Here is a 15,240-nt window from a genome sequence, read left to right on the forward strand (position 1 = left end):
AACCAGCTGTCATCAGTAATGTCTTCTACCTCGTCTATCATCTGGCCTTGGAGCTTTGTCAGCATACCTATGGCCTCCGTCAAGGTTCCATTCTCGTCATGAGAAGATATGAATGTGCAACAGGATTCTCTGATTTTTGCACAAACGCCTCCATCCATTGCTGTGATCATGTCCAAGACACATCTGTTTTGGAGAGTCATGAGTCGTATGGCTCTCCTCTCTTCTCTGATTGCATTGAAACCCTTTATAGTCGTGTTGATTGTCTGTAGCAATTCCCATCTTGTAATCTGCAGCCATTTGGTATTTTCTCCAACCTGGACACTTGGCATGAAGATCAACGAAAACACTGAAGCTGTCTGGCTAAATACTCTGTGCTCATAGGGAATAGCATCAAAACTTCTATAGATTTTGCAGAGAAATAGTTCTCTCCATTCTTCTTATCAGCTCCACAGATCTCTTCTTTCTCAGGTGAGCTGCTGCCTTTGGAAAACTGTCAAGGCTTAAGTCACTTTTCGGAATCACCAATGCTGGAACATGAACATTCGCTAGTGAGCATCGTCCTCCCCAATCCTTGGATTGCCTCATATATGGTCTGGATCCACAAGCCCAATAGTGATCCATGATTGCTGCTGTTCAAAGTATCATTCCTGGTACATCAAAGATTCAACCACAGTTCTGATTCTCTCCAACTTTTCTTGTGCCATTATTTCTGAAGCATAGCTTTGCACTCTACAAAGGCACCATCTGCAAAGGTCCTCCCTTGTCTTCGACCCAGGTCAGTAGCTTAGCAAGTCTTGCCATAGGGGTTTGTAGCCATTCTGCACTATGCCAATGGCTGTTTTATAACAACCAATGACTACCCAGGCTATGCAGATCACCACTCCTTCCCATTTATCTGGTGATAGTACTGATCCCCAGATCTGCATTTGACCTCTGTTCTCCCATCTATGAATTTCTTATGAAGATTTCCTTGGACTCTCCAATGTTTTGTTTACTTCCCATCTGATTCCAGCTCCTTTTACTCCAGGCTTCTCGTACCTGATCACAAGATTCTTGGAGTGCTCTGTTTCTTGTCTTAGAGTCTTGCAGTAATCATCTTCATCTGGATCTGTCCATTCAGTTGTCCATTTGAGATGGGCATCTCTGCCCATAAACTGGCCTCTTGTTCGGCAAAGTGCTATGTGGGAAACACAATGTGCATCTGGGCGTCTATTTCATTAGATATGAAGATCTTGGACTTCCCCATACTATAAAGCAAGAGTGCACATACAAAGCATTCCTCCTTTGAGGTGGTTCTTCCTACTGATACCATATGTTGTTTCCCAAATGTGCTGTACTATCCAGGTAATCATTTACCTCAGTCATCCTCCCTGGTGTCTCTTAGGTCTCATTTTTTCTTGTGACAGTCTACCACTGTTTCATGAAATATATCAGCATAGTTTCTTCTAACTGCACCAATCACAGGAACACTCGTCACTGGACTTGTTGTATTCACATGCATTAACTGTATAGGTTCCCCTTTCAACACCCATTTCTTTTGTCTCTCTTGTAAAGCATGTTTCTCGTGTCCAAAAACAATCTCTAAGACACTATTAGCATGTGACTGTCAGTAACATTTACCTTAGACTTGGATGATTCTTCATCATTCCTTGGAACAGGGAGAACTACATTGGGTCTTGTTTGCCTAGTAGTTACCATGTTTATACCTTAATTCTGCTTAGGAAGATTATAGTGAGTCTTTGCTCCATGTACATCTATGTAATAGGATGTGCGCACAGTGAGTGAAAGCAGTATTATTATGAACAGAATGCAAGCATAAATAACAGTGGTATGAGAACGTGCAGCATAGTTTTTTTTTTGTTTTTTTTTACACACAACGTGAACGTCTCTGGATCTGGCATGATGATATTGCTACTAATGCTGCCCATTTTTATTGTCTAAGGAAAGAAAAATGAAACTTTAATATGGCAACATTATGTACAGTTTCTGAATGCTGCTATCATCACTAACTTCTTCGATCAGCTGACTGCTTACTGGATGATGAACACGAATTCCCACTGGATCCCACGAATCGGCCTTTCACCAGACGTCCTGATTTTCTTTCAGCGTGAGACAAGAGTTCTTTTTAGCCAGCAATCCCTCGATCTGTCCCTCAAAGGAAAGTCTCACTCAGATCTCCGAGTTCTCTCGGAATAAGTATTTACTTGTACTATGTCTCTCAAAATGTCATTCAATGCTGCATTATTTCTCAGGTCCCTTTAAAAAAGTGCGGACATCTATGTGTCTATTAACAAGCTGTGGGCATTCTTCAATCAGGTAGTAAAAAACTAGACCGACCAGTCTGTGCGCGTTATCAGATGATAGGGGAATTTGCACTGTCCCCACTATATTCAGGAAGCTGCAGAACTTGCTCAATAATTGTTGTGAGCAATCTCCATACGATTGGACCATTCTTAGGATTTTGCAGGAAAAGGTGAACGCTAGTAGTTCTCCCTACAATTGCAGGATATGTGCGCAACACAAAAAGAAAAACTTCAAATACGATCCGTGAAACGTTGTCATTGGGTACCACCATGAGCAAATCCAAACAGGAACTCAGTGAGAAATTAATCGGGTTACTGTACCCTCTTCCAGTTGTCGAAAAAGAAATGAAAATCTGGCATATTTTTGTCCTTATCAAGGATTAAGCATGCCTCAGTCCACTGTCACAAACTCCTGTGGCTCAAGAATAAATATCTTCCCTTGACTCTTTCCCAAATGACTGAAAAGAGTGTTAGAAAATAAGCCACAGTCCAATAAAGTCTGTCTTTAATCGACAGCTTCTGCATCCTTCTTCCATGTCATAGACCTAGTCTGCACATGCTGAGGTTCTTCCCTGATGCTTGGTTCCGAAGGGTTCGGGGGTGAAGGGGTCTCTCCAGCATAGATCTTTACGTCTTCCAGAAAAGTCCAAGCACGTCTGCCCTGCACTTTGACTGCAGATGGCATAACGCCCTCTACGATAAAAGGACTGTTGAAGCGGGGCTCGTTCCACTCCTTTCTCATAAAATTGCGTATTGGGACCGCATCTCTGGGGAACACTTTAGGAATACAAAGTTCTTGAAATCCACTTGTTGAAGCATCTCCTTCTGTGTTCTGTACTGCCCCACACCCTTTTCGGCAGTGTTTATCTGAAATGACAGAGATACTTGAAGTCATACAAGTAAGGTAGTCCGTAACTCCATTCCTAATAGTTCTGACTTTGACTGGTCATCACTTCTAACTCTGGATGGAGGTGTGAGGGGTGTCCTCATTTGCCTCCCTGTCACTATTTCATGGGGGGTGAGATGGTGGTCTGAACCTGGTTGGTTCCTCAATGCACATGCCAGTGGTAGGCAATGCAACCACCCTTTCTTCAAGGTAAGCTTCAACTTGGCTATTCTTTCTTTAAGTAAGCCGTTGAGCCTGTCACAGATCCCATTTCCTTGTATGATAAGCAGAAGAAAACCTGTGCTTTATTCCAAGCAACAAGCTAATCTGTTCAAAGATTTGGTTCTCAAAATAAGGACCATTATCTGATTTTAATACTTCACATATTACCCATCGAGGAAATACTTCTCGAACTAAGAATTTTGCTGCACAGGTGGATTCTGGGTGTGTACACGGACCAGCTTCAATCCATCGTGAAAAGGGAGAGACTACTACAATCATATATCTATATCCATTACATGCATATCGACATGGTCGATATGCAAATGCTGAAAGGGGCCATTAGGTCTCGGGATAACTCTAACTGTGCGCAGTGTGCCCAGCAGTGAATTTTTGACAAACGATGCAATTCACTACATAGAATGCAAAGTGTTCTATCAAATTTGGTACAAACCACTCCTCTGCAATAGTTGAAGCAAGGTTTTCTCTAGTTGTGTGCGCAGGGTAGTGTAGATGTTTCCATGTTCCCCTTAATAAGGCTACAGGTATTACTGTTTTACCAGTGCTGTCTTGTCGCCATAATGCTTCAGAGGGGTTTAAAGAATAACCTCTTTGCGTCATAGATCCTTCTTATCTTGAGGTGCTTCTCCCTGGACCTCTATTAATTGTGGCTTTGAAAGATTACCATAGGATTCAGACGCACACGTCATTACCACCATTTTTTCATTTACATTAGGTGCATCAAATGACACGATAATTTCTGAACATGCAGCACGCTTGGCTTCATCGTCTGCTGCTTGATTTCCACGTGAGATAGTCTGTCTTTTTAGTGTGAGCTGCGATTTTAACCACTGCGATGGCTACTGGGAGTTGTGCCTCAATAAGCCTGTACAATAAAGCGGCAGGCTGCACTGGAGTGCCATCCGCTCTGAGGTACCACTCCTTTTCCAACGTGCTAATCCTATGTGTACCCTCAAAATCACATAGGTGGAGTCACTGTACACTCTTACTTCCTGGTCTGCATGATTTTCGAGCGCGACTAGCAGCGCTACTAACTCTGCAGCCTGTGCTGAATAGTGAGGCGGTAGTCGTGCACTTACCAATGTTTGAAACTCCCCATTGGCAGTGTGGTTTTACCACAGCAGCACCTGTATATCTCGATCAATCATTTTGATCGATCCTTGAAGAACCGTCAAACAATTTCTCCCCCTGCCAAAGCATTTTCTTTTATCCTAGGGATTTCATCATAGAACTCTTCATAGTTCGAAGAGTCATGCACATGCTCACCCTATGCCAGTGTTTAAGCTACAAACGTGGCAGGATTCACTAGTTTGCATCAAACTATTTTAATCGCCGGATTTGATATTACCTCGTAGGCAGAAGCCCTTGGAGAAGTCAGCGTCTCTTTCGGGTTTCTCGAAGATGGCAAATAATGCATTCTCAACAAACGTCATAGCGCATCCCATCACTATACTTGCAGCCTTCTCAATGGCGAACACGGCGGCTGCCAAAGATTGTTCGCATGGGAAGTGACCCCTCATTACTGGGTCCAAAATCCCACTAATATGCAAGGGGCTTGCACCCCAATATGATTCTCTGTGTGAGAACTGCCATCAAAATGGTACCATCCGTATGCGAGAATAAAAATAATTCCTCAGCATAATTAAGAATCCCTAAAACTGGAGCTGTACAAATTGCCTTTTTCAATTAATCGAACCCTTCTTCCATCTTCTCAGTCCAAACAATGTTCTCTTGCTTTGCCTATGCTTTCTTTAGAGCTTGTAATAAAGGCCTTGTATATGAGCTGTAGTCAAAGACCCATGATCTGACATAGTTTCATAGTCCCAGAAATCTTTGCACGTGCTTTCAGGTGTGGCTTTTTGGTTTTCAAGATGGCCTCAGCTCTTTCAGGAGTAACCTTTTTTTCCTTCATGCGAAATCAACTGACTTATATACAACACTTCTTGTTGACAACACTGTAATTTCTCCTTGTCAACTTTATATCGTTTATCATCGAGCGTAATCATCAACTGAATAGAATCCTGTCTGCACCCTTCCTCTGAAGTGCTGCAAACTAAAATGTCATCTAATATTGCAACACAACACTTTCCAGATTAATATTGCTCAAATCCATCTGGAGAACTCTATTGAAAATCGATGGAGACTCAGAGTATCCTTGAGGTAATCTTGTGCTTTTTAACTTTGTCTGTCTGAACGTAAATTATGTCGGATCCTGCAAGTCTTTGTGTAAGGGGATTGAGAAAAACGCATTTTTTAAATCAATCAGCGTAAAATATTGTGCTTCAATAGGTATGTTACATAAGATTGTAGCAGGATTAGGAAATAGAGGGAACTCGACCTCTACAATATGGTTAATTGGGCAAAGGTCTCGAATTAGCCTCCATGACCCCCCACCCCCCAAGATTTCTTGACGTATTACACAGTGACTCTGACTTCACCAAGATGCCTTGATCCATCATGGCGGAAATTGTCTTAAAAATACCTTCCTCTGCCTCTCGAGACATAGGATACTGTTGTGCTTGAGGCAAAATTGCTCCTGGCTTCAATTGAATCTTTACTTCGCCAACCCCCTTCAATAGCCCTATGTCATATGGCCTGTCGTCCATAATGAGACTAGCACTTTTGCCATGTCTTCATCAAAATATTCGGGACGCTTTTGTGCTGTCATCTTTTTTTGAGGAACCTCTCGTTTGATGGCTCGTACCCATTAAGTAATGCTCATTTCAAACACTACTTCATTAGATGGGTGATCTCCAAACAGATCTTCATCAGTGACATCAGTTAATCTGTATCCCTCCCCGATAGCAATTACTGTGCACCATAATCTTCCTTCGTAATCATTTCCATCAAGCAAAGCCAGTCTTCTTCGCACTATGGCTGTTTGTACTTCTAAAGGAAAGATTTGACAATCCTCTTCATCCATAGGTATCTTTGGCCTGAATAGAAACTCATCAGGTATTCTCACAGTTCTGTCTACTAGGCCCGGTAGCCATGTCCACAAAATGCGTACCCCATAATGAAAAACTTCAGGTACCAACTGAACTGCTCATATGGTCACTTGTCCTGCAAACGCCATAATAAATTCACTTACGTTTAAATAATGCATTCTTGGTGTTGAACACACTATACCTTCATCAGTAAATGGGATTGTCATATTCAACTTGGTCATTAAATCTCGACCGAATATATTAACAAGGGTCTGTCTTGAATACAGAAATGGCACCGACATGTCACATTCTCCTATAGAGACTGATAATAGTTCAGTAAAAGGGACTCTGTATTGATGACATTGCCAGACATTGAAAATGTTCCCTCTAATATACACGAGCGTGTTGCACCCAGATCTGCTAAAAAATGAAAAAATGTTGCCTCCTATAATGACATCTACCTTCGGTTCCTCGTGAGGATTTTGCGTCACGGATAGTATTGAACACATCAAGTCTACCAGTAAGGTGTCCTATTATGGATACAGCCTTATTCCTGTACCTGTAAAATGATTCCCTCCCTCTACATTGACACCCCCTACCATAGGAGTCATTAACTGCTCTGTGCTTTGCTGTATCTGCATAGTTGAATGCTACGACTGCCCTTGCAGCGGACTCACTGTTGCTTGCTGTGTTTGCAAACCTTGCTGCATTCTCGGCTCTGGTGCCTGTTGCACTATTTGACTCTGAGCAAACCCATCTCCACTCTGCTGTGAAATATGCAGGTGAGTTTGTAGTTCCCCCTCCACCCCCCTGTTCAAAATTGACCATTCTGCACAAACCCTTGACTTCTACACATGAGCTAAATGCCCCGTCATTCCACATGCCCAACATATAGGAGGCAGAAATCTCCTATTCTACCCATCCTGCATATCTTGATTGTCATTCTGCATATTTTGAAACCTACCTTGATTGCTCTGGACAAATCCATTGTTACCCTGATCAAACTGCCTTTGATTATGCATCTGCGGTATGTTTACCTGCTGTGAATTCGATCCGTCTCCTCTAGTTATCATCGCCCCTTTAATAGCGTACTTGGATAACTTATTTTGCACTAACTTTGCCTCTCTGCCTTTCCTGATATCATCTTTTTTGCAATTCCTTTCTTGGAAGAGTCTGCAATAATGTGCGATGGTCAGCTGAATTTCTGACCACAGTTTTGCCTCCATACCCACTAACTTCTTGAGCTGCTTCTGTACCGGTCTGGCAGCCCTTGGCATAATATATGATAGAACACAGGTATAGATTTCCCCCAAGCCTTGCGTGTCTCCAAGGCCCATTGCTCTTGGAAATTCTGAATATAAACAGGCGGGTCTTCCGCTTCCTGCATCTTTTTCGGCATTATAGCTCCCATATGTGGATACAGTACTCGAAGCGCTTTCAAGACTGCCGCTCTGCAGTTATTGAACAGTGCTCCGTCATGAGCAGTGTTAACTGTAGTAACACCAGCATACCCTGCTCTGGACCAAACGTCATAAGCTCTCTATCCAAGGATGGCAATCAGGAGACTCTTAATGTCCCCTATAGCCAAAGTATTTCCTCCTGTCATCTTTTCTAATGCACTTATCCATCTCCCAGCGCCAGAAGTTAAACTTAGAAGTTTACATCTTACATTATTGTTGTCCATCTGGGGCTAATGTATATACTGTGGTCTAGCTCCCCCTTTCTCTAGCAAGGAAAACTGTGAAACCCCCAAACTCGCTCATCTCCCATCGTCGGTCTATTCGAGGCAGGGACAATAGTTCCGCACTGCCTTCTTCCTGGCAGCGACCTTAATCTGCTCACATAAGTTGGCAACTCCCCCCTCTCATCATGGGGTTGCTCTTTAGGTTGGTCTGACTGTGTCAATGATTTTGACTCCCAAGGTATAGGTACGTCTAAATCTGCCAATCTCACTTCCTTATCCATTGTAAAACAACCCTCCGGACCACATACGTCCCCTCTCTCTTCTGCACGAAAGGTGTCTGTCTTCGTCTGCCATTTCCTGTGCCCAACTCGTGTAACTTCTCTGCTCTTCATCACTGTGTAGAATCAGTCTATCTAAAGACAACTCCTTGGGCCTTGTGCTACATGAGGCTCCCTCTGTATCGTACAACTGTGTACTCTCAAGCCGATCATTTTTTCCCTTTCCTTTTAATTCTTTCTGGGCTCTCATGTCATGATTAACTTTATCAATCGCTTCCCCAATGCTTCTAGAGTCAAACTCGTCCTCTAGATTTACTCTAGATCTGCCTGGTAATGTCTCGTATTCCGGGAAGAACTCCTCTGTCCTCCCATGCTACTTCTGGATCGGGATTCCTTACCACCTCCTCCAGGTGATTGAGATTGCGTGCTCTTTGCCTTCTTTTTCATTCTGTCATCATCAAGCTCTCTACACTTTCTTGCTTCCTCTCACCCCGTCTTCCTCTTTTTTCTTGATATGCCTTCTTTCATTTGCCCTTCATATCTCCTCATCCTTTCGTCTTTGTATTCTCTTATCCCTTAACTTCTGTTCCTCTTCTTTTTCTTTCTACCCTTTCCCGCTCATCGATTGCCCTTATCTCGTTTTCTTTGTTCCTCTGCTCTTTCCTGCCTCTTCAATTGTTCATCTTGATATAATTGCTCCCGTCTTTCTCTTTCCTTTTCGCCTCTTCTTCTTTCGATCGTTCCTCCATTTCTCTATCCTTTTTATCTTGCCCATCTTGATCTTCTTTGTCTTATGTCCTCGATACCTTTACCATCGAGTTTGAGCAAAATATGTCCACCCATCCATTTGTTCTGTAGAAGTGCTAACTCATGAGCTTTCTCTTTTTCTCCCTTCATCTCATTTTTTCTCTTCCTATAGCCAAAGATGTAAAAAGATATTTTATTTCTACTGGTACGATCCTTAAATGCAAAGGTGCTAAAATGCCGTATAATGAAGTGGGAGGCTGCAAGTTCGAATAAACCCAAAGGCCACCTGTAGAGGACTGTGTGAAGTGAAAATGAAAGAGGGCTATGTCTTGGAATCTCAGTGCTCTCCCCTACTAAGTTAACAAACACAATTCTACGAGTCCAGAGGAAAAAAAGGGTCCAAGTCGCATTGAGTGTAGATCACAATATAACAACTGTTGAAATAGATTTTAATGATTCCATGTGGTATGGTTAGTACAGCTGAGGCGTGTTTCGACCCACTCTGGGTCGTCCTCCAGGCCAGTCCAATTGTGATTACAATCCCAGATTTAATTATTATGACAAGTGTCATGTATCAAATACACTTTTTTTTTTTTTGTACAATAGTTTAATGAGAAGAACATTGTGCAGTTCTTAATCCCATTAATCTGACTACAGAATATTTGTGGCATTTACCCCATCTCCCTCTGTTACTAGTCTTTCCCTTATCCCTTCTTTCATTGCCCATACAGTTTTGCCACCTTGATCAGTTTTTACTCACCATTCGCATGTTCGTCTTCCGACTCTCGGGATCGTACGCCTCTTTTACCGCCTCTTCGACTTCTCGTTCGTTCAGTTTCTTGTAGACCGTGGGAGGGGATACCGTCTGAAACCAGAGGGACCCGTCACAACCTACTTGCAAGATTTTAGCAATTTAAACTAAACCACAATCTACGGGTAGCTTCACGTCCTGTTAGCCGAATGGCAGAGGTTGTGCAATATTGACGGGACTCCAAAGTTTACTTATGTCGATGGATTTTTTTTTTAAGCCATCCTCTGCTACCAAGTGAACTCTGAAGAACCTCAGCTCTTTAAGATGTGTAGCAATTACCCTGGAGATGGATGGAGATGCAGATTTTATTCTTGCATCAATAATTGAAACGACTCTGGTAGTTGGCAAAAAGGAGATCTGTTTTATTATCAATTATCTAAAACGGAGTACAAAGAACATTATCGAATTCACTCGATCCTCTTACTCGACTAGTTTCGTAAAAAACAGAGCTTATATGGAAAATATTCATCATAATTGACGTTGACCTACGTTACTACCAACGTCGTCCTACGTGGCAAACTACAAAAACCTACAAGTAACTGTGATAGGCTTTTAGTGAACATCGAAGTATACGATCCATACTACCCTAAAAAGTATGAATATGTGATTGGTTACTTATCAGGTGAGGCAACGAAGCCCTCCCTCTGAAATGACCACTTATGAACGTCACTAAATATACAATGTCCCATTGGCTACACAACCTATAGGACCCTAAATTGCACGCTCCCCTACAATTGGTTGGCACTCTAACCTTCGTCAGTACTTTTCCACCCACGTCTAGCAGCACACAGGATGGCCTTTCAGGTGCTGGTGAGTTTGTCTTAACCATAGCGTCCCACCAATTAGCATATCAATCCATCATCACCTCAGTGGTCTGCTTAGTCAATTAGGCTTTGAAGGTGGGCGTTGAATCTGTACTGTGGAGAATTCAGAGGAGTGAAGGCACGCTCTGTCCTCATGCGTAGGTGTGAGCATCATGATAGTCCAACTTCATCCTTCCACGTGACTGAAGACCATGATTTCGAGCCTTCACTGTCTTTAAAATACTATTTTTTTTAAATAGACCCCTGACATCTTCCTTGTTTGTTTATGTCCTTTGAACAGGAGTTTTATTATTTTCCACAATTTGTATCCAATGTTGACTTCAGCCTGATAAGACCTTGGCTTCATGGCTCACCCAACCTCGCCCTTTTCGAGATTCACTTTATTTCAACTTTTGTTAAATGCGGCATACTGTAAATGAGGCCTACAATTGTAGTGGAAACATCCATCCTTCACTTGACACACTGACCCACACTGACCCACACTGACCCACACTGACCCACACTGACCCACACTGACACACACAGACACACACACATCCCCTCCTCCCCCTTTCTTAATGCCTTGTAGAATAACTGCATTCTCTAATATCTGCATCTTTTATATGTACCTCAGCTCTGTGTGACGTTAACATTCACCTTTGCGATTCATTTGTTCTGCTTCTTCCGGGATTTCATGCAAATGGCCAGCATATTTTCTTGTATGCAGGTATGGTTTTCTCAATGGGAACCTTGCCTCCAGGATTCTCCTAGGTATCGGTATTCTCACTGGTACTGCACGGTTTTCGCATTCGGGCTCTCAACATATAGGCAATATGAGTGAGGTGGTTGAGGTGAGGGTACTTGGCCACTCCTCTACACTTTGTTTATCCCATACTGGCACATTATATTTGGGCCAGTCCATACAATGGAATCCTAATTGTGTTAGACATACCCCTAGTCCCTCTAGGAATTTATCCCAACCATATCCTTGTTTTGAATAAAGACTGATAAACCTTTACTTTACTTGTAAACCGGTCTAATGATCTGAAAAAGGCTGCACCTGGGAATATAAGCATTTTCTTGTTACTGTATTGTTGAAATATATTGGTGGGCATACTTTACAGAAGATTTGCCTGATGTTATAGAATGATATTGGCTGTAGAAGTCAGGAACGTTTCAAAATGAAATATAAGATCTTTACATTTTTTTGATCCTAGATTTGTTTTGAGATGGGCATATACCTCTTCCATTCATTTTGCTGTAGCAGTACTTGTCTGTAGAGTCCAATCCATATCTTGTCTTCATCAAAGACCATCCGGGAACCTGTTGTCCATTACAGCAGCAGAAATACTTGATGATCACCAAGAAGCCAGGGGGAGGAGCGGGGTTCTATGTTTTGGATGTGGGCACCTGCGGCGATCAAGATACTAAAAGAGCGACCTGGAGCAACAGTCTGTTAGATGAGGGCTTAATCCTTGTATCTTTTAGTAATGCAGTTGAAATAAGCCATTAACTGGATGGGTAGAGAAGAAATACAAACCCCCTTTAGGTATTCCAAATCCATGCAGGTTGTATGCATTCAAGTTAACCTGCTTTCTCTCTCTCTCTCCAGAGAAAGGCTGCACTGTTGATTGCTGCAAATGCTGTGGAACAACTTCTTGGTCAAAAGTGTCACTTTCGCCAATGTCCTTTTGGTTGTTTGTTCTATTATGGGTTTATTGCCCAATTCTAGAGCTGTACTTTCCTACTTGCTGGTAGGTTTGCGAGTTGCTGGTGGTGGTGGTGAGGGTCAAGTGATTATTGCTGCATTGTATCTCCTTACAATGGAGATGCTTTTTTCCCTGAGTAGCCTTGGCATAGTCGGGCGGCTATCAAAACGTTAAAGCACTTTTCACCCAATAATCCTAGAGAACTACCTAAAAGATGACGCAAAAGAAATGGAAGTATATGCCATTTTCGCACAGGACAGTCTAGCAGTATGCACATATCCAAGTCAGAAGATCAGGGTGGCTTTCTCATGAGAGCCAAAGACATACCAGCATATTCCTTGGTGGGGGAATGGACTGAATCCTCCCAACCGAGGGAAAGGAGCTATATTTGTAACTTTTTTTATTTTTGAAGCATCAACAAGGTACTAATCTCCTTGAAATACACAGACAGAAAAGGGATCTACCTGTTAGCGACGTAAGTATCCCCTGCAAGGAGAGGAAATGGAGTAGGTATATTTGAAGATATGAGAAGTTGCTTGCCTGGGGAGCGGGGGAAATTAGTCGCCCCTTTTTCTTAACTACTAAGATGATCAAACTTGGCCAAGTGGTAATACTAGAATGACCCTAAGTTAAGAATCTTGGAAGTGCAGTCTTTCATGTTCATGGATAACCACATTGTTCTTTATTTTTCAACTCTATTACTTTTGGTTTTAGCTAGACTACTTGGCGAGATGATAGTTTAAATACAAATGTGTTCAAAGCCTAATATTCTGTTTTGCAATTTGTTTATTTTTTGTAGTGTAACGTCGTTACGGTTTGCATATAAAGACCTTGAAATGCAAATGAAAAGTGATGAGAAGTTAAAAAATCTGACCGGTAAAAAGAAGGTAGAGGCAGAAAGGCTTGGCATGGGATTTGGCAACAGAAGGTATGTAGAAACAAGTTTATTTCAGTGCTTCTTGACTTGATATTCAACTGTCCTATATTCTATGGTCTTGGTTCTATGGATTCTGAACCTGGGTTTTTCAACATCATATGTAACATACCCGAAGTCCTAATGTTGCCTATGTAAAAGCATGGGGCTGACCAATTCTTTTACAAGTGCTCTACATTTATTGATCAGCACCACTACCACCTCCTGAGTTTCCCGTCGTTCTTTACCATGTCAATCTTAGCTTTTTCTGCTGTGCTTTTCCTTTGTTGACTGCATGTTTGTGTTTCTTGTTGTTTAACCACTTAGTGTTTTTGATTTTGTTTTTAACAATATACATCTTTTTTATTTTAAAACGCTGATGTTCTCAGTGCATCCGCTGCACACCAAAGCTTTTATGTTATGATATTGTCATATAGTTCTGTCTTTCGTGTGAAGTAAATAATGAAGGCTCAACTTCTCGAAGTTAAGTTAACGCAATAAAAATGATAGAGGAAAAAACACTATGCCCAAAAGTCTAACCAAACAGATTTCTACTCTTAGAATGGCTTACTAGACAGTCACGATCTCCATGGGGAACTACTTGTATGTAATACTTCATCATATTATCCATCCTGTCCCAGAAGTGTTTAATCAGTGGCCGTTTATGGCCGTGGCAGCCCTCTTTCTACAGTAAAACGTCCTTGATTGATGGTCACTACTCGTTTTCACATTGAGCTCTTAGTTGCACTTCCTCTTTTTGTTCCCATTCTCAAGAGTATTCCTTTGAATAATCTATGCCCCCTAAGCTTTACAACTGCACATTCATTGTCCTCTACCTTTTACCTCCGGGCAGCATACTCGACTGGCCTTTTGATGAATGAGAATACAAGTAATCTCTCTCTTGGTGCTTCAGCATTTGAGATCTTAATGTGATTGCACATGATTTTTAGCACTGGCGCTAAATAGAATTGTTAATGCAATTTCTTACATAGCTTTGTCCTTTTTGCATAGTTTTGTATGCTTGCCTCTTGTCGGACACTTATATGTTCAAGAAATCAATTTCCACCTCTTTCTTGTGAAATAAAATGTGTAAATGCTTGGAAGTTTTGTGAGCAAGCTATTTTGCATAAATTGCTTTCTAGAAATGCTTCCAAAATGAAACAAGACAGTGGCTGTTGCTTGGAGATGTGGGATCAATGTATCACCTATAGATGGTTTGATAACGAGCTGCGTTTGAACAGGGGATTCAAAGGGTTGTGTGTACTTTGAAAGACAAAGCTATGCCTTCCCTGCACACTGTTGCCATCAGGTATGGAAGATGCGTAACAACCAGGTCTGGTCCTTGTCGGGAGCCTTTCTGGAGCACACACGGTCACTGAAGTTAGCCTGCTCAAAAGCAGGGAACAGTCACACCTGTGTCTCAGAACCTTGGGCATAAACATTTTTCTTCTAAGCAGGATACCTTTCTGGTTCCATGGAGTGTAATATTTCGACTGTGGCGAAAGTGTACAGTGAGTTGATGGGAAAACAGCTTTAGGCAGAAACACTGCAGCATTTAGCATTTCAGAAAACCACGTTTTCCCGAGAGCCCGAGAGCCCCAAATGGGAAAGCAGCTTTAGGCAGAAACACTGCGGCATGGAAACACAACCGCGTTGTGCGGGAGCACCAGAGACCCAAAGTGACAGCCACGGCAGGCAGAAACACAACGCGGTTGTGTTTCAAAAACGCTGCAGTTTTTCTTTCTAAGTTTTTCAGGCTCCTCCTAGCCGGAGGAGCCTGAGAAACTTAGAAAGAAAAACCGCAGCGTTTTCAAACACAATAACGTTGTATTTATGTTTGCGGTAGCTTCAAATGCTACCGCAAACATAAATACGTTTTTAAAGCTGAAGTTTTATTTCTAAGTTTTCCGGGCTCCTCCAGCCCGGAAAACTTAGGGAA

The 15,240-nt window shown here is 42.1% G+C and overlaps 1 protein-coding gene across 2 annotated transcripts in view; it reads left to right on the forward strand.

The window, feature by feature from the left end:
* Positions 1-15,240, forward strand: part of ARFGAP3 (ARF GTPase activating protein 3) — an 840,898-nt gene that overhangs the window by 616,650 nt on the left and 209,008 nt on the right. For both annotated transcript variants that reach the window (XM_069628227.1, XM_069628226.1), the window contains one exon: positions 13,188-13,316. In XM_069628227.1, coding sequence (XP_069484328.1) covers positions 13,188-13,316 — 129 coding nt within the window. The remainder of the gene's footprint in view (positions 1-13,187; positions 13,317-15,240) is intronic.

The sequence above is a fragment of the Ambystoma mexicanum genome, chromosome 12 (assembly GCF_040938575.1).
Source record: "Ambystoma mexicanum isolate Mex_15411 chromosome 12, UKY_AmexF1_1, whole genome shotgun sequence".
Taxonomy (NCBI): Eukaryota; Metazoa; Chordata; class Amphibia; order Caudata; family Ambystomatidae; genus Ambystoma; species Ambystoma mexicanum.